The sequence below is a fragment of the Elephantulus edwardii genome, unplaced genomic scaffold, assembly GCF_000299155.1.
Source record: "Elephantulus edwardii isolate Elephantulus edwardi_28Jun2011 unplaced genomic scaffold, EleEdw1.0 scaffold00006, whole genome shotgun sequence".
Lineage (NCBI taxonomy): Eukaryota > Metazoa > Chordata > Mammalia > Macroscelidea > Macroscelididae > Elephantulus > Elephantulus edwardii.
Window position 1 is genome coordinate 36,498,544 of NW_006399756.1, and position 18,635 is coordinate 36,517,178.

The 18,635-nt window shown below is 38.1% G+C and overlaps 2 protein-coding genes and 1 pseudogene across 2 annotated transcripts in view; 2 read left to right on the forward strand and 1 right to left on the reverse strand.

Moving 5' to 3' along the window:
* LOC102859606 (cytochrome P450 2C18-like) overlaps positions 1 to 3,833 on the forward strand; it is a 44,579-nt gene extending 40,746 nt beyond the window's left edge. Inside the window, exon 7 of the mRNA XM_006880214.1 lies at positions 3,652 to 3,833. Coding sequence (XP_006880276.1) covers positions 3,652 to 3,833 — 182 coding nt within the window. The remainder of the gene's footprint in view (positions 1 to 3,651) is intronic.
* A 1,878-nt stretch (positions 3,834 to 5,711) lies between these two features.
* On the reverse strand, positions 5,712 to 10,138 carry LOC102860012 (annotated as a pseudogene).
* Positions 10,139 to 12,530: 2,392 nt separating this feature from the next.
* Positions 12,531 to 17,778, forward strand: LOC102860422 (cytochrome P450 2C5-like). Its single transcript, XM_006880215.1, has 4 exons — positions 12,531 to 12,698; positions 15,465 to 15,627; positions 15,754 to 15,903; positions 17,699 to 17,778. The coding sequence occupies exons 1-4, from the start codon at positions 12,531 to 12,533 to the stop codon at positions 17,776 to 17,778; spliced, it is 561 nt and encodes a 186-aa protein (XP_006880277.1).
* Positions 17,779 to 18,635: the final 857 nt, after the last annotated feature.

Consider the following 18,635-nt stretch of genomic DNA (forward strand, 5'->3'; position numbering starts at 1 on the left):
GGATACGGAGGAAAATGTGCATCAATGAAGGAATGGAAATCCAAAGATTCTATAAATATTAATTAAAATTTCAATTAAAAATGTTTTAAATTTTTTTTTTTTAAAGAAAAGAAAATGCCAAGGCTAGAATCAAGCACAGACAGTCTTCACACTGACATTCTTGATCTTTAGAACCTTGGTTAAATAAGTCACTGATAGCAAATTTTCCAGTGCAACTCATCTTTTAATATTTTTTTTTCTTGTATGCTGTTGAATCCAACTGGCACAGGAGGACATTTAACCTCTTACTTCAGCAGAGCATCTGGTGGATTCAAACCGCCTGCCTTTCATACTGCAGAGAAGCTTCTTGCCATTAGGCCACCAGAGCTCTCTGGTACCTTATAATTTCTTGATTGCTACTACCATGGCTTGTTGTTGTGTACCCTTGAGTCAGAAGTGACCCATAATTGACACTCCAGGGGGGTATTCAGAAGGAATCAGAAATTTTAAAGAGTTGAACAGAAGATTTCAAAGAGCAGCGCAGGAGGACAAAGCAAAGTAGTTCATGAAATGTGCAAAGAGCTACAGTTAGAAAATTAAAATGAGCGAACTTACTCATCATTTGTTAAGCTGAAGAACAAATTCAAGCCATGAGTTTCCATATCTAAGGATGCTATAGGAAGAATGTTGAATAATCCAGGAAGCATCAAAAGAAGACGTGAAGGGTACAGAGTCACTGTACAAAAACTAATTGACTATCACAGAAAAATTTCATGAAACATATGACCAAGAGACAATGGTGATGAAGAGGAAGTTGAAGCTGCTCTGAAGGAATAAGCAAAAAACAAGGCCCCAGGAATTGAATACCAGTTGATATATTTCAACAGATGTAGTCCTGGAAGTGCTCACCAGTCTGAGCCTGGCGATCTGGAGGACAATCACCTGGCCAGCTGACAGGAAACATTCATATTTAAACTATTTTTTTTTAAAAAAAAAGGTCATCTAAGGAGTGTGAAAATTATCAAATGATATCATTGATATCACATGCAAGCAAAATCCTGCTGAAGATTATCCAAAAGTGACTGGAACAGTACATCAACAGAGAACTACTAAGAAATATTAGCTAGGTTTAGAAGGATTCATGCCACTAGGTACTTTAGCCAATGTTATATGGATATTAGCTGAAAGCAGAGAATACCTCAGGAATTTATATTTCATTGTCTGTTTAAAGGGATTTGACTGCATGGATTACAACCAATTGTGGCTAACCTTGAGAAGAATGGGAATCCTAAAACATCTGATTGTGCTCAGGCAAAACCTATAGTTGGACCAGGAAACAGTCATCAGAAAAGAGCTAGAAAACACTGCATGCTTTAAAATCAGAAAAGGAGTGCATCAGGGATGTGGCTTACCTTCAAACCTTATCAATCTGTGTGAAGAACACATGATTTGGGAGGCTGGACTCTATGTGGAAAAATTTGGCATCACAATTGAAGGAACACTCATCAACAATCTGCGTTTTGCAGATGATGCAACCTTACTTGCTGAACCTGAAGAGGACCTGATGCATTTTCTGTAGAGGATCAAAGACTGTACTCTACAATATGTACTGAATCTAAAAATCAAGAAAACAAAGAGTCTCATCATGACAGATGGAAAAGAGATCAAGATTTTCAGCAATTTCATCTTGGTCAGTTCCGCAATCAACACTTTTGATACTAGCAGCCTGGAAATCGAAAGACTAAGTGCTTTAGGAAATTCTGCTGTCAGAGTCCTCTGCAGAAGGCTGAAGAGCAAGGATTTCAGTATATAGATGAAGGTGCCCCTGATGCTGGCCATGGACTTCACAATTATTTGCTCTACATGAAAGAGCTGGACAATAACCAAGTATGTCAGAAAAAAAAATTGATGCCTTTGAGTTGTGATGCTGGAGAAGAGTATTGAACATATATGATAGATTGTCAAGAGAACTCAGAAGTCTGCCCTGGAGAGGATGAAATCAAGCTGCTCCTTGGAGGCAAGGATTCTGATACTCCTTCTCACACACTTTGAACATGTAGCCAGAAGAGACCAGATTTTGGAGAAAGATATCTTTGGAGAAAAGCCCAGATCAGATGGATTGGGGTAATGAGGGTAGGAATGTCAGAGACAGTGAGACTAGCTCAGAATAGAACAGAGTTCAGAGCTATTGTCCATGGGATTGCTCTGACTTGTAGTGGACTCGACAGCACATAACAACAACAAAAACCAACTGCCTTGGGTGTTGACTGTGGATCCAAGTAAAATGATATTGTTGACAACTTTAATCTTTTCCCCATCTAGCATGGTGTTACTTCTTGGTCAAGTGGTGACTGTTTTTGTTTTCTTGAAGTTGAGATAGAAGTTATTTTGAAGGATGTAGTCTTTGATCTTTTGCAATAAGTGATTCATGTTTTTTCACTATGAATGAATGAAGAAAAATCAATGCTTTGAATTGTGGTGTTGTCAAGAGAATACACTGTGGACTGTGAAAAGAACGAAAAAATCTGTGGGATTTTTTTTTAAATGCAAATGCAGTGCTCCTTAGACGCAAGGCTGCTGAAACGTCATCTCACTTACATTGAGCAATATTTCAGGAGGAACCAGTTCTTAGAGAGACACATGCAGGCCATGAGCAAAATGGAAGGTCCTCAATGCAGTTGATTGATGTAGTAATTACCACAATGATTGGACAATGACTGTGAAGATGGTGCAAGATAGGGCATGGTTCAGATCTGTTGTTCATAGGATCACCAAGAATCAGAGTTCACTTGATGACACTTTACAACAGCAACAATAACCACTGAGTGTTCTTGAGTCTTCTCAGGCACACTGTGTGTGCTGAGTTGTCATTTACTGATTCTACGTGTGGTCTTTTGTGTTTTGTTGGGTCTGGCATTGTAGAAGTCAAGATTTTAAGTATATTCTCTATCCTACAAGTCAATATCATTGGGACAAGCAGTCAGGAGATCAGAAGATATAGTGCATCAGGCAAGTGCACTGTTAGGGACCTCTCCAAATTACTGAGAAGTAATGACATCAGTTTGAAGATTAAGGTGTGCCATGTTTAGGTCATGGTCATTTTCAATCATTTCAATTTTCAGTCATTTGCTGTGCTCTTGAAACTGGACAATGAAAAGGGATCTTCTGTCTTTACTCTTCTTATAAAAGTAATATGAGTGTGTCTAAGAATATATTGATGGAAAATTAAAAGGTCAAAATAGCAAGTCTAAATTCAGAAGATTTAAGTCTTTAACATAAGAATGGTTGTTGTTGGGAGCTGCCTTGGAGTTTGCTCAATTGAAGTCAATCATATGTAAACAGATTGAAACATTGCCAATCCTTTCCCCATTACGTAACTTTTTACTAAGTTTGAACTCATTATAAAAAATGTTATGATAATCTCTTTGAAGATTTTCCTCATTGTCAATTATAGTGATTATACTTTTAAAAAAAGTTTAAGACTATTTGTTAAAAAGAAGGCATTAGGATGATCACAAACATATCCATTCTCTTATCTGCTTCTCCAGTCAACCTGTGTTCCAGCTGCCTATCTATTCAATCACTACTCACCCAATTAATGTATATTCTCTGTGTGTCAGTTAAAAATATAGCACTAAAGGAGTATCTAACCTCTGTGTTTCTTATTTTTAGGCAAACGTAGTTGTTTGGGAGAGGGACTGGCCCGCATGGAGCTGTTTTTATTTCTGACCAGCATTTTACAGAATTTTACCTTGAAGCCTCTGGTTGACCCTAAGGACATTGATGTCACCGCAGTTAACAATGGATTTATATCTGTGCCACCACCCTACCAGCTCTGCTTCATTCCTGTTTGAAGAAAAGATTGTCTATTTCTTCATTTTCATCTAAAAATTCCCTCTTTCATTCACTTCCCTACAAATAAGAGGGGCACTTTTCTATGAGATCTCTTATCCACATCTCTGTATTTCTTCAAGATCTAGAATTATCTGTCATTCTATTCTCCATATTCTGTAATTTTTGTATTGACCACCATATTGACCCTAATAGTTAACTGATTTATTACATTGTCACAATGAAGCAGAACAGAAATTATTAATGTATGACAATTTAAATCCATTTCTATTCTCTGTGTTATTAATTTAAAAAGACTGTCATTGCTGGATTGTTTTTGGACTTTTCTTATTTTGGTCATAATACTAGTGAAAAGGAAATTTAGAGTGGCATGATGGCCATGTTGTGCTTCACAAAGATATGTTCAGAGACAAAGGAGAAAGGCAGAATAGTTTTCTTGACTGAATATCATTTGGAATTATTCAAAGTTTATACGTCAAAGTAAAAATTATTCTTTCACCCATCAAAATATGAATGGATAGAAAGATATGGTATATTCATCTCCACAATGGGATACTACGTAGTACTGAGAAACAAGAAACTCATAAAATATTATACAAAATGGGTGATCCTGGAGGACTTGATGCTGAGTGAAATATCTCAGTCACAAAAGGAAATTTATATTTCCTGCATAATACCAGTGTTGTAAAATCAGGAGTGACATCAGAGTTGAGAGGAATGTAAGAAACAAAGGGCATTATTGTCATGACAGGAGTCCGGAACAAAGAACTGCATAGTAGAGTTGACCTCGGGGGAGGGATTGTAAAACAATATGGGAACTTTTACTTTTCAAAGAGAAGAGTGTATTATGGCGGGGGTGGGGGTGGTGTCAGGGAGAAAAGTGCAAGAATGAATGAATGGAAATCCAAACTCTGTAAATTTTCATTAAAATTAATCAAAAAAATAATTTAAAAAAAAAGAAAAAGGGGATAAATAGTGAACACTGCATTGAACTAGATGAGGGAAAGAACTTGTTCCACTGATACTCTATTCTGGTTTACTTCATTACATGTTTAAATCTGTGAGTTATCTGTGAAATCGTTCTTTGCAATCACAGTGAAACCTCTATGGTGAGGCAAAACCAGTGACCTCTCTCTTCACACACAAATATAAATGTACCAAGGATCACCTGTCATGCTCCACAACACTGTACTTCTCCACTACTCCTGGTCCAATACCCATCAATGACTTTATTTCACCTCATTCAGATTCTAAAGCATAATATCAACCAACTATGTTCCTGCTTAAGAGGTCAAGAGTTCTTAAAATTTTGAGAGCTTACGTTGCCAGCTAGGAAAAGAACATTGATTACTAACTAATGGGAATTTTCAGAGCATCATTTCCTTCTACATTCTGAATCAAGTGACCTCAACTGGCAGATATGACTCATTAGTTACCAATCTCTAAGTAGATAGGAAAATTCATGTTTTGTTAAATTCTTCCATTGGGAAGAATCTAGTCATTTCTCAAAGTAAAATGAAATTCCTGTCCTACGTGCTCTGCCCTCCACATCATAATCTCCTAGGCCCTGCTCAGATACCACTTATTCTATGCAATTTCTTTGACAACACAAAGTTATACAATTTATTCTTTTCTTTTTTTAAAGAACTGTGAGATACATGATCTTATTTTACATTACTGTTTCCTGCAAGACAGTAATATGTGTTTTTTGCTACCTAACAGCAATATTAACAATACTAACAGAGCAGTATTTAGAGCTCTTGGAACATAGGGTTGCTATGAGTTGCAAGCGACTCTATGGCACAAACAACAATAACAATATACATAGTAAAAATAAGCAAAAAAACCCTCACAACATGTTTCTTTTTAAAAGAATATATCTAAATGTGTGTCGTTACTATAACATTAGCTCTAACAAGAAGGGCAGGAGAAGGCAGGAAAGGTGCATCCAGTCTGTGGTTTAAGTGTTCCTTCCTTTCTTTCCCCAGTAGATTCATCGTGGCTTTCTTGGCCTCTTTAGTGATGGTTTCTGCAGTCTCTTTGGCTTTGTCTTTAGATCCTTCATCACACTATCTACCTGGTTCTCATGCTTCAGGAAGAAATGGCAGATGATGAGCTTGTAGAGCCGTGTGGCCCTGTTGGAAGGGCTTGGAGTCATGCACCACAACAAGAAGCCGTACTTCAGCATGTAGTAAAAGGGAAACCATGACCGGAAGAGATCCAAGAAAAATTCAGCAATGCTGAGCACACCGTACACTACCCACTAGGTCAGCCACAGTGTATCATCATGTTTGTTGGGACTCTCTATGGCTTTAATCGAGATGTAGGTTGGGTAGCAAAATCCAGTCAGGTTACAAAGGAGAGAGGCTCCATAACCGAAAATCAGATATAAGGCCACAGAGCCTGATGCCATTCAGTGCGATGCAGCTCGGGTCACGCCGGTCTTGGCCTCGAGCTTGGCCAGTAGGTGGGTCATGCAGTACTTTTCGTGCAGGAACCAGAAAAACCTCTGCCTCGTGGCCACAGATATGGCGAGACTGTGGCACCGCTGCCAGAGGGAGCTGCTAGTGCTGGGTGGACGCAGAGCGGGGCTCACAATTCATCCTTTAATCTCCTTCCTCAACATTATAAAACATATTTCTAGTGTTTTGATAAAAAATACAATACCCAAATTTAAGCCTGTTTTAGCAAAACTGGATCAGACTTTTCACAAATGCCATCCTTGGGTTCCTTTTCTAATTAAATAATGGTCGCTCAGAAATGTTTTCTCTACAATCAAATCAGGATATAGAAAAAATGGACCCTTGGGAAGAGTGTGTTGACACAGATGCTTTGGTATAAAATAGTTGTGGGGAAATTTTTCATTCTTGGTGAGAATGCAAAAACAAAGTCTCAGGAAGAAAGCTCAAGCCAACAGCCAACTCATTGTCTAAATTTCCCAGGCAACCAGGAAGGCACAGCTTGAGCAAGCAGGGTCCGCTTGCTTGGTAGGAGATGGGGAATCTTAACATGGCTGCTTATTACAGGCTCTGGCACCAAGATCTATTTTACATCCAATCAGAATTCTGGAAAGAATGCATTTAAAGTAAACTGCCAGTCCGATTGTAAATTTTTATAACCTGCTTGGACTTACGTAAGCATTTGTATTCAATCTGTGCAAGGTTTTCTCTGTGTCTATCAGCCTTATTATGACCTCAATCATGGCCTACTCAATCAATCTCCCTCTTGTCCCATATTTGTGTCCTTGCTTGGGCCTCTCTCACAAAAACCTTCATATCTTCACTTATGAGCGTGGTGGTTTCCCATTCCAGTGTGTTTCTAATGCTGAATAAACCATCTGAATTGTCACTCTATTGACAACAACAATGTTTAAGACTTGAACACAAAATATTAACTTATAAGTTAACCTTAAAGAAACTGAATGCATTTTAAGCAAAATTAAAAAAAAAGAATATCACAAATACTTGTATACACCAGCAGAATGAAGGAGGTCAGAGAAGAGTCATTGATCTCAAAGCAACAACATAATTGGTCTTTTTTAAAAAAGCCAAGGAATTTGTTTACCCTAAGTAAGGTATGGGAGTTAATAGGTGGCTTTTCCTTTTTGCATGTTATAGAATTCAAGGATCAGGCTTCATTCATGCTTAAAAGGTTACAAAATCAAACTTTTCTGACATCTTATTTCAATAAACTGGTCCTGGTAATTATTAATTCAATTATTGATCCTGGAAGTCATTATGAAAAATCTCATAATTTTGCATCATAATACTCACTCAGTAAATACTGAAGACAGGGTTGATCCGAATACTTCCTTGAAGAAATGCATGTATTTCTCTCACCGAATCCATGGTTTTCAGCTACTCTCCTTTCTTCCCTGTTCCCAACTTCTGCGTTCCAGTTTCCTATTATTATAAATGCATCTTGATAGCATGTTTGATCAATTTCTCATTGCAAAAGTCGGTAGAAATCTTCCATTTCCTACTTTTTGGCACTAATTGTTGGTGCATATATTTAAATGATAGTGGTATTCACTGGACTTCCTTGTATGATATTATCCTGTCACTCATCACACTGAATTTTAGGATGGGTCAAGAAATTACTTTTTTAATTATGAAACCAACCCCATGTTTTCTCACCTTTTCATCCTCAACATAGTAAATCATATGATCATCTGATTAAAAATGTCCCATGCCAAGCCATCTCATTTGGTCAATACCTAATAGGGCAATATTTATATGTTCCATTTCATTCTTAACAATGTCCAATTTTCCTACATTCATGCTTCTCACATTCCATGTTCCAATCACTAGTGTCTGCTTTCCTCCTTCTTTGTGTTTCCATTTCTAGAATCTGAATCACAATTGACATGTCTGTTAGTCCAAGTGCTAGTTTAAGTGTGCCCTAAGTGTATATAGGGTTTTCGAAAGCATGTCATTTTGGAAGAGGATGGACAATCCTTCTTCCTAGTCTGTCTCAATTTGTGTGCTTGTTTGTTGCATGTGTGTGTAGGGATATCTATCTATATCTAGATCTAGATCCAGGTCCAGATCCAGAGATAGAGATAGATCGAGATCAAGATCTAGAGATAGAGATATAGAGATAGAGAGATAGAGAGATATAGAGAAAGAGATAGAGATATATAGATATAGATAGATACATAATAGTATCTGGTAGACAAGTATTTTACAGAGAAGAGCGGATGAAAGACATTGACCCAGTTAGAAAAATGACCAATAGATTCAATGTTGTTGCTCACCCATGCAATATTTTTTTTTATCCACCATTCCCTACTCCACCACCATCCCTTCCTACTTTTGCCTACACCATTCAACACCCCTCTCCCCTTGACCAGACCATGATGTGATGGCCTAAGTCTCAAGCCATTAAGATTTCTGTGATTCTGAACACATCATGCTGCTTTCAATCTCTTATGATACAGCTAATATTACTTCATTTTAAAGTCTCTAAGTACAACTGTCATGTCCAAGTATCAAGGATGGCTCCCCAATGAACATCCTTGGTACCAGCAGTCAAGAGGTCAGACAATATATTGCTGTGTGTTGCAAACTGCATTCCTTTACACAATGCCTGGAAGAAATGACCATAAAGAGACAAACACACATAGAAGACAAAACAGGACTGCAGCAAAGAAAGACACACTCACACAGATGAGACAAAAACTGCAGCCTCAAGGGTCTGCATTGTTTTAATTTTTATAGGGGTATAAGCAATGATCTTATTTTTCATAGAATCATAAAAGGTGGGTACAGAAACAATCGAACAAGGGAGGGTACACAATCTGTTCCTTATGATAGAAGTTGCTTTTCACATGAAAGGAGTTAGGGGACTGAGACAACCAAGATATTCTCTTAGCTGGAAGAGAGACCTCCAAGTTCCCAACCAGTGTGCAGGACAAAGGTTTCTCTTTAATTATTAAACCCAAAAGTTACCCATTTGCAGGTTGAACTTTCAATAAACACCCCCATGTCAGCTGGATTTCCAATAACGGCCTCTGGTCCTCCTCAGCTTTGGGCAAGTCAGCCGTAAAAAATACTGAAGAGCAAAGATCAAAATACTGATGTCACTTTGAAGATCAAGGTGCAACTGATTCAGCTCATGGTCTTTTCAATTACGTGCTATACTTCTGAGAACTGGATCATTGATAAGGAACAGAAGAAGAATTGATGTCTTTGAGTTGTGGTGTTGGAGAAGAGTACTGAATATCCCATAGACTGTCAAAAGAACAAACAGGTATATCTTAGTAAAGGTACAAGCAGAATGCTCCTTGGAAACAAGGATGGAAAACTTTGCCTCTCCTACTTTGGACATGTTGCTAAGAGAGTGGTTCCCTGGAAAGGGATATCGTGCTTGGAACAGTGGAGGAAGAGCCCCACTGTGGTGGATGTACACAGTGACTGCAGCAATGGGATTAAGTATATCAGAGATGATGAAGATAAGACAGGATTCAGGTGCATTGTTCATATGAGTCACTCTGGACTGGACGGCACCTAACAACAACAAAAAAACATACCAAAAGAATGTGTTCACTATCTTTGCTTCTAAGGAGCATTCTGGTTAACGTTTTCTCCAAGACATATGTGTTCTTTTAACAGTCCTTGAGATATTTACGGGATATTCTTCTCTTGCAAGTCAAAAGTATCAGTTCTTCTCCTTAATCATTGTGCAGCTCTCAGACGCATAGCAAGTGATTGAAAAGATGAATACTTGAATAAGGCACAAAGGTATGCCAAATCTAAAGTTGAAAACATTTGCTTCACCCTCTGCTTTAGACTTCATACTGCCCCATGTCGGTCTACTTATGTGTCAAGCTTCCCTGTTATTGACATAATTAGATGAACGTAGTGCAGTACAAAGTGTAAAGTTGAAGGTGAAGCAGACATAAACCGTCTGACAAAATAGCATCCACTCTCCACTACTGAAAACTAAAAGGTTAACTCTTTAGTGTTCTAAACTTAAAACCTCACTGCTGTCAAGTCAATTAATTCTCCCAATGGGTTTTCCAGGCTGCAAATATTTATGAGAGGTGACTTCCCATTTTTCTCCTGAAAAGGATCTGGTGGATATGAACCATCAACATTGCACGTAGCAGATCAACACATAATGCACCTCCCCACTAGAGCTCCTGTGGTGTTGCAAAGGTACATAGAAACCAACACATCTGAAAACCAGGTCAACCTCTGACAAGAGCAATAGATTAATATGGCCTCTCACATAAAGATACTAGCAAAAGGAAAAGTAAAATTGTTTTCTGGTGTAAATAAAATGAACTTCAACAAAGAGTCCAAAAATATGTATGATTACGGGGAAAGGTCATTGACTAAGGAAGTATGTTGTTGTGTGCTTGTCAGGTAGGATCAACTCAACTGACCATCTAGTGGGTTTTCAGAGGTAGTAAATCACACTAAAGAGAGAGTCCATTCTTCTGTAGAGCAGCTGGCGGATTGAAACATCCACCTTTAGAATTGCAACACAGTATCTTACCAATTTCATCAGAGCACAATAAATGATGGCAATTGATTTTGAGACAATTATGTACATGCATAAAAATAGAATTTGTAATAGTTGGGTATAGAGATACTTACCACAATAATGGAAAGGAGGAAAAGTATAGCTGCTGGGACTGCTTGTGTATAAGGAAAACCTCACAAATCACTGTTCTGGCTTTGGAGTTGTGGTTTAGCGAGTCTATTGTTCAAATGGCTTTCCTAAATTCAGATGGCCAACAGACACATGAAGAAATGCTCAAAATCACGGGCAATAAGAAGGATGGAAATAAAAACCACAATGAGATACCATCTCATCCTAATAGCAACAGCAAAGTTTAACAAGGCAGCAAGTAATAAATATTGGAGAGAATGTGGCCAGATAGGTACACTGTTGGTGAGATTGCAAATGGTACAACCACTCTGGAAGGCAGTTTGGCATTTCCTCAAAAAGCTAAACACAGAAATTCCTTGTGAGCGAGCTATTCCACTGTTTGGAATATACTCCAAGAAAATGAGAACTGAGACACAGAGATAAGTTATCGAGTTGCTTGCTTAGTGATAGGAAATTGTGCTTCCAAACCACAGGCTTGTATTTTGAATGTACCCATTGTTTCCCAGGAAGATGTGCAATCAACTCTCATGTACTTTACTTCCTCTGAATACCCTCTGGAGCAATAACTATTGGTTAATTCCTACTGAACAGTACATACCAGCAACAATATGTTCTAATATTATTTATGGTTGCAAGAAAGTGGAAACAACCCAAATACTCAACAAACAAATAGAAAAATGGTAGTATATCACACATGGAATACTATGAAACACTAAAAAACAAGGAAGTATTTATAAAGTATAAACCAAAATGAGAATCTAGAGAGCATTACGTTGAGTGAAATAGCTCAATGAGAAGAAGAAAAACAATGCATAGGACTCTTACTGTGGATAATCATGATGGAGACCAATTTTTTGGTGGTGTTAGTGTAAGTTAGATTCTCCTGTCTCTACACTGTTCTCACTCATTTTACAGAAGCTTATGGTCACAATTCTTTGGGATATCTCAATTAATTGGCCCAATACCCTGTCAATCTTTTGGGTGGTTTTTGTTGCTGTCGTGGTTGCTGTGTAATGTCAAATCAGATCCAACTGGCACAGGAGGAGATTGTCCCTCCTTCTTCAGCAGAGCAAGTGGTGGATTCCAACCACACCTTAGGATTGCAGGCAGCTGCTTGCCACTAGGCCACCAAAGCTCCCTCTGTCAATGCTTTTTGTTCTGTATCCTCGCTTGTATTCTGGAAGGAGAAGATGACAAAACAAAGAAACAAAACACTGGCTGACCTAGAGATAATTGTGACTCATGGTAACCCCGTATTTTACAAATATGTTCAATAAGGTAATGTTGGCTGTCATCTTTACAGAAATAAATTAAAAGATCCTTCTCATGTCAAGCTGCTAAGTGAGTTCAAACCAACAACATTTCTGTTAGTACAATGTAGATTGCTTCATGCTCCAGAAACAAATTAACTACAAAATCAGTTTATCCCTATCTGTGAATCAAAGTCCACTCAGAAGAGACTACAACAGTTTCACCAACTGGTCACTTTTATTCAACAGAATCACAAATTCAGCAGCAGAGAGTATTGTACAAATTCAGAATTGGAAAACAATTGTGCTTGGGTAACAAGAGAAGGCACAATGGATCTGGTCGTGGTCCTGGTGGTCTGTGTCATTTCTCTGCTTCTCCTTTCACTCTGGAAACAGAACCATACGAAAGTGAAGCTCCCACCTGGCCCCACTCCTCTTCCAATCATCGGAAATAGCCTACAGATCAATTTCAAGAATATCAGCCAATCTTTCAGTGATGTAAGTATACCTTACACTTTTCCAGTATGTATGCAGAAGGATGTAGTCACGATTTTCAGAACAATTTCGTTCTTGAAATATAGCACTGCTAAATCATTGTAAAACAAAATAGTCCTTATATGTTATACTGTTTCTAATGTTGCCTTAAGCCTGTCATTTTTAAATATAAGAATGAATGAATACATTTTGAAAGAAGATAAATTAATATTTCTATTAATATGTACATAGGGTTTCTAGGTATGGGTCAGAAGTTACTCAACGGGACATAACGATATAAAATATGCAATTCTTTCTACTTGTTACTGTGTGCTGTCCATGTGTAGTGTCAATTGTGCCCGCTATATTTCTGTGTTGGTAATAACTACGGATCGGAACCAGGGCTAGATAGTGATGATCTAGAGTGATTTTTTAAAAAAAAAAACAACCACCACCATACCTCTAGTATCTATAATTATTATGCTTCATCAAGTATCTACCAGAAAATATTTGCATGTGATCCTGAGTTAGTTGTCTTGGTAATGGTTCAAATGACTGCTTGGGGGCCTAAGCATTAGAGATGGATGCAGGGTTCAAATTTAGAACTTCTATTTAAGCTGTTGGGCACTTGGAATGAAATTCATCTGAAATTCATTTTTTTATGTATAAATGATGGTTAAAAATATGCCAAAAATGCAATAAGAGAGATAAAAATCAAAACCACAAAGTGATACCATCTCACTCCAGGAACAGTGACAAAGTTTAACAGGACAGCAAGTAATAAATGTTGCAGAGGATGTGGAGAGATAAGAACTCTTATACTTTGTTAGTGAGATTGTAAAATGGTACAACTGGAAGGCAGTTTTCATCTTCCCCAAAAAGCTACTATAGGACCCAGCTATCCGTCAATTACTTGTTATGCTTCAGAGAGTGGGACAAGGACTAATGATGACAGAAGAAGATAGATGCCTTTGACTTGTGATGCTGGAAAAGAGTCTTGAACATATGATGGACTATCAAGAAACCAAGTACGTCTGTCTTGGAGAAGGTGAAAACAAGTCTCTCCTTGGAGGCTAGGATTTTGAAGCTCTTCCTCACGTAATTTGGGCACACAGCCCAGAGAGATCAGTCCTTGGAGAAGGAAATCATGCACAGAAGTGTAGACAGACAGTGCAGGAGAGAGACAGTAACTGGAGCGATGGTGGTTGTTGTAACAGAATTAGTGAGACTGCCTCAGGACACGGAAGATTCAGAGCTGCTGCACATAGGCTTCGCACGCAGGCGACTCAACTAGAAACATTCCATAACAGGTTTCGAAGCAGGAATGGCATGCACTTCCTAAACAACACGCCTCTGGACTTGCTATGAACTTTAATAAATGTCGATGGTTGCAGAGAGGCTTTGGTAGGGTCTCTATGAGTCATGCTGGAGTTGAAAGCAATCAACAACAACAACTCCACTGCTTGGAATATACCCTGAGAAAATGAGAATGGAGGCACAAATGAAGATTTGTACACCAATGCTCATTGCAGTGTTATTCACCATTACATGAACATTGAAACAGCCCAGATGTCCAACCAATCATGAATCAACTGAGAAGTAGAGATACATTCATACAATGGAATACTATGCAGCATACAGGAGCAAGGATTTTGTAAATTATTACCTACCTTGGAGGGACTGGAGAGCACTATGTGGAGTGAAAGAATTCAGTTCTACAAGGACAAACATTGTATAAAACCATTACTCTAGAATGAGTATGAAGAGGTAAAGGGGGGTTGGAGTGGAAGCAGAGGGATGAGGATGTGTGGGGTGTGAGGATTAATCATGGGGTTGTACAATTTGATCGAGGGTAGTGAGGGAAATTGGAAGAATCTGGTCTGAAAAACAAAGTATTCAAATTTTGTCAATAAAAAAGTATAAATTTAAAAAATTCCCAATGTATTGGCATAACGATTGATTTCAGTAACGTGAAGACCAAGTGCACAGTTTATTGCCTCGCACATTGAAGTCCCTGGTTGAGTGACAGTTAAAATGTATGAATTCTAACATCCATCCTTAAAAGAAAGTTCCGTCTTCTTCCATATAGATTTATACTCAGCGAAAGCCTGCAGAGAAGGTCTACTCTGTTCAAAGGTCACTATGAGTCTGAATGAACTTGCTAGCAATTGAGTTTTACTTTCAACACTATTTACAAATATGTTCTAGAAAACATTAACTACTATGTTGTTGTTGTTGTGTACCTTAGAGTTGGAACCAAGCCATAGTTGACCCTCTGATAGGTTTTCAGAGGCAGTTAATAGCATAAGAGGAGATGACTAGTACTTCTCCCACAGAGGAACTGGTGAATTTGAACCATGTGCCCTCAGGATTGAGGTACAGCTTCTTGGCAATAGGCCACTGGAGCTCCCTAATTAATATGCAGGGTCATGCTGATACAATTGTATAAAAATACAAAGTGTATGTAGTCTGCTTATACTCTGGTGACCTAGTAGGTAGGGGGTGCACGGGCAACCCAAAGGTAAGAAGTTCAAATCCACCAGTTGCTCCACAGGAGAAAAATGGATCATGTCCTGTACATTTATAGCTCCTGAGCTATGAGTCAGTTCTCACATAACAGCAATGAGAGAGAAAGAAAAAAAACATATGCATAAAATTGAGAATTATTTGAGGTTTGTGCATCAAAATGAAACATTAACCATATAACTTTACCAATGTGAATTTTGCACAATATAATAGAACAAAGACTTACTTCTTTTGCTAAAATTGCATCTCCATTCTTTTTCCCAGTTCTCAGAAACTTATGGCCCTGTGTTCACTCTGTATTTTGGCATGAAACCCACAGTGGTTTTGCATGGCTATGAAGCAGTGAAAGAAGCCTTGTTGGATCAAGAAGAGGACTTTTCTGGAAGAGCCCATGTTCCAGTGTTTGAAAGGACGAATAAAAACCGTGGTATGTGTGTGCAGTACCAATGGCAAGGAGTGCCCTGCAGAGATTGAGGCCCAGCCTCATAATTGTCCAAATGTCCACTTTCTAGCCCAAGATCTCTGTTCTGCTCTCTCTTACCCCTTTTGACAGGAGTCGGTTTCAGCAATGGAAAGACATGGAAAGACATCAGACGCTTCTCTCTCAAGGCTCTGCGGAATTTCGGAATGGGCAAGAGAAGCATTGAGGAACGTGTTCAACAGGAAGCCCGAACTCTCGTTGAGGAACTGAGAAAAACCAATGGTAGGTGATTCTTTATTCAGTATCTCTCACCTTAACAGACCGCTCTCTTTTCTATCAGGAGTTTTAATTTCCCCAAAGCAAATCACTGCAGCAAAAAACCTAGGCCCAGAGACTCTTGGCTTGACTTCCATGAGTCAGAAAACCTAGTTGATTGACATAATCCCAAAAGCACTCACTCCACCCCCATGCTTCCCGAACAAAGGTACTCAGCTTATCATTGTCCATGGCATGGATCCAATTTTGTTCCCCTCAAATATTGTTATATAATGATGTAAATTGAAAACTATGCAATGTACAGCCCATAATCAGATAAACTAAATAGCTGTACAAGGGTTCCAGGTAAAAATCAACTCTTCCTTAAATCCTACCAAAGCTCAAACAGGAGAGCAAAAAGGAGTTTCACTACATGTGGCCTACAACCTTTTCTCTAGAGATGATAGATTTATTCTCTGATAATTCTTTTTACAAATATAGTCAATGTGATCCCTGATCACTCAATAGATGAGGTCCCTGTGGAGAGTTAACACTCGTGGGTTTTTTTATTAAAGATATTTTCAATGAGTAATTAGTTAATTGTATGAAATTCAGTTTCACAATCTCTGGCCTCATTTTTGTTACCAAGTACATAAAGTCCAAACACTAGTCCTTCTTTGCTTCCAACTTTTGCATTCCATTTACTTATTATTATTAAGAATCTTGATTGCATTGTAATTGACTTTAAGCTGCAAAAGTTGGTTGTTATTTTTGTTATGTGCTGTTAAGTCGATTATGACTTCTGCCAACCCTGTGAACGGGGCATCTGAACCATGTCCTGTCCTGTGCCATCCTTACACTTCCTGACACACTAGAGCTGACTGCAGAAGCCACCTTGTCACACCATCTGGTTAAGGTCTTCTCCTTTGCCAACCCTCCACTCTGGCATGTATCATGTCCCTCTTCAAGGAATAGCCTCTCCTAGTAACATGTCTAAAGTAAGTGAGGTAATTAAATTGGTAGAAACCATCAATTTCCTCCTCTTTAGCTTAAGTTATTGAGGCCTATATTTCAATAATACTATTATTGACAGAAGGTCATCTTAGGAGAAAGAAAAAGATCATTACAAAACAGAAATAAAAAATATCAAACTAGATCTAGAAGATCTTTAGCTTTAGCTTCTAGTGCACTGAAAATTGTGCTAGACAGAAGATTTCAAAGGACAAGTCAAGAAGTCAAAGTATAGTATTATAACAAAATGTACACATCACTAGATGTGGAAAATGAAAATAATAAGAATAACTTGCTGGGCATTTCTAAAGCTGGAAGAACTAAAAAATTCAAGTCTCAAGTTGCAATACAGAAGAATGCTATCTTGAATGATGGAGGAAACATTAAAAAAAGATGAATGTAATATCTATTGTCCCTATACCAAAAATATTGGCTGATACAGAAACATTCCAGGAGATAGCATGTGGCCAAGAACCAATAATAATGAATAAAGGACTTAAATCTATACAAAAGGCACTGACAAAAAAAAATAAGGGTTCAAAAATCAATTGGGTACTAAGTGATATGTTTCAGCTAACAGATTTATCCCTGCATATACTCACCAGTCTGTGCCAAAAAATTTGGAAAATAACTACCTGGCCCACTGACTGAAAAAAGATCCATATTTGTTCCCAAACAATATAAATAATAGGACATGTAAATAAAATTTTGCTGAAGATTATTAAAAAGTTACTAGAACAGTACATGGGAAGAGAACTGCCAGACCAGAGATAACATTGCTGAGGTCTGGTGAACTTGGCTAAAATTAAAGGATACCGGAAGGATGTCTATTTATGTTTTATTCACTATGAAAAGACATTTGACGGCGTGGATCGGAACAAATTAGTGTAGCATTGATAATAGTGGGTATCCCAGTACACTTAATTGCACTCATGCAAACCTATGCTGAGAGCAAGAAGCTGTTGCCCAAACAGAGCAAGGGAGCACTGGATGGTTTGAAATCAAGAAAGGTGTACATCCAAACTGGATTCCTTTTTTCCATATTCAATCTGTATGTTGGAAAAATTGTTTGAGAGGCTGGAATTTTTGAAGAACATTGTAGCATGATGATTACAGGAAGACATATCAACAATCTGTATTATGTAGATGACACAACCTTGTTCTCTGAAAGTGAAGAGTACGTAAAACACTTACTGCAGAAAAACAAGGACTACAAACTTCAGTCTAGATTAATATGAAAAATCCTCATCACTGGGCCAACAGCTACATCATAATAGATGGAGAAAAGATTGAAATGGTCAATTCTTTAATTTTACTTGGAGCCACAGTAAACAGAGTTGGTACTAATATGCAAGAAATTAAACCATGAGTCACATTGGGGAAAATCTCCTGTCCAAGACTTCTCCTAAGTGCTATCAGTTTAACGGTTAAGGTGCACCAGATCCAAGCAATGGTGTTTTCATTTACTACATATGCATCTAAAAGTTCGGCAATGACTATTACAATACTCTGGAGACCCAGAAAGTAGGCTGGGATGAGTCTTTGGGCTTTGTGCAGAATTCAAAGCCTTTACAAGAGGGGAACCTTGTAGGCCACTGATCCTCATGTGAGAAGACATTCAGAGACAATTTTTTAGACCCTTCAAGTAGTGAGCATGTTTTGATAGCAGCTTTTCCAGTGGTCTTTGTCTTCATTTTCCACCTTCACTTATGCTGTTTATTCCTACCAAAATGTATTCTTTCTCTCAG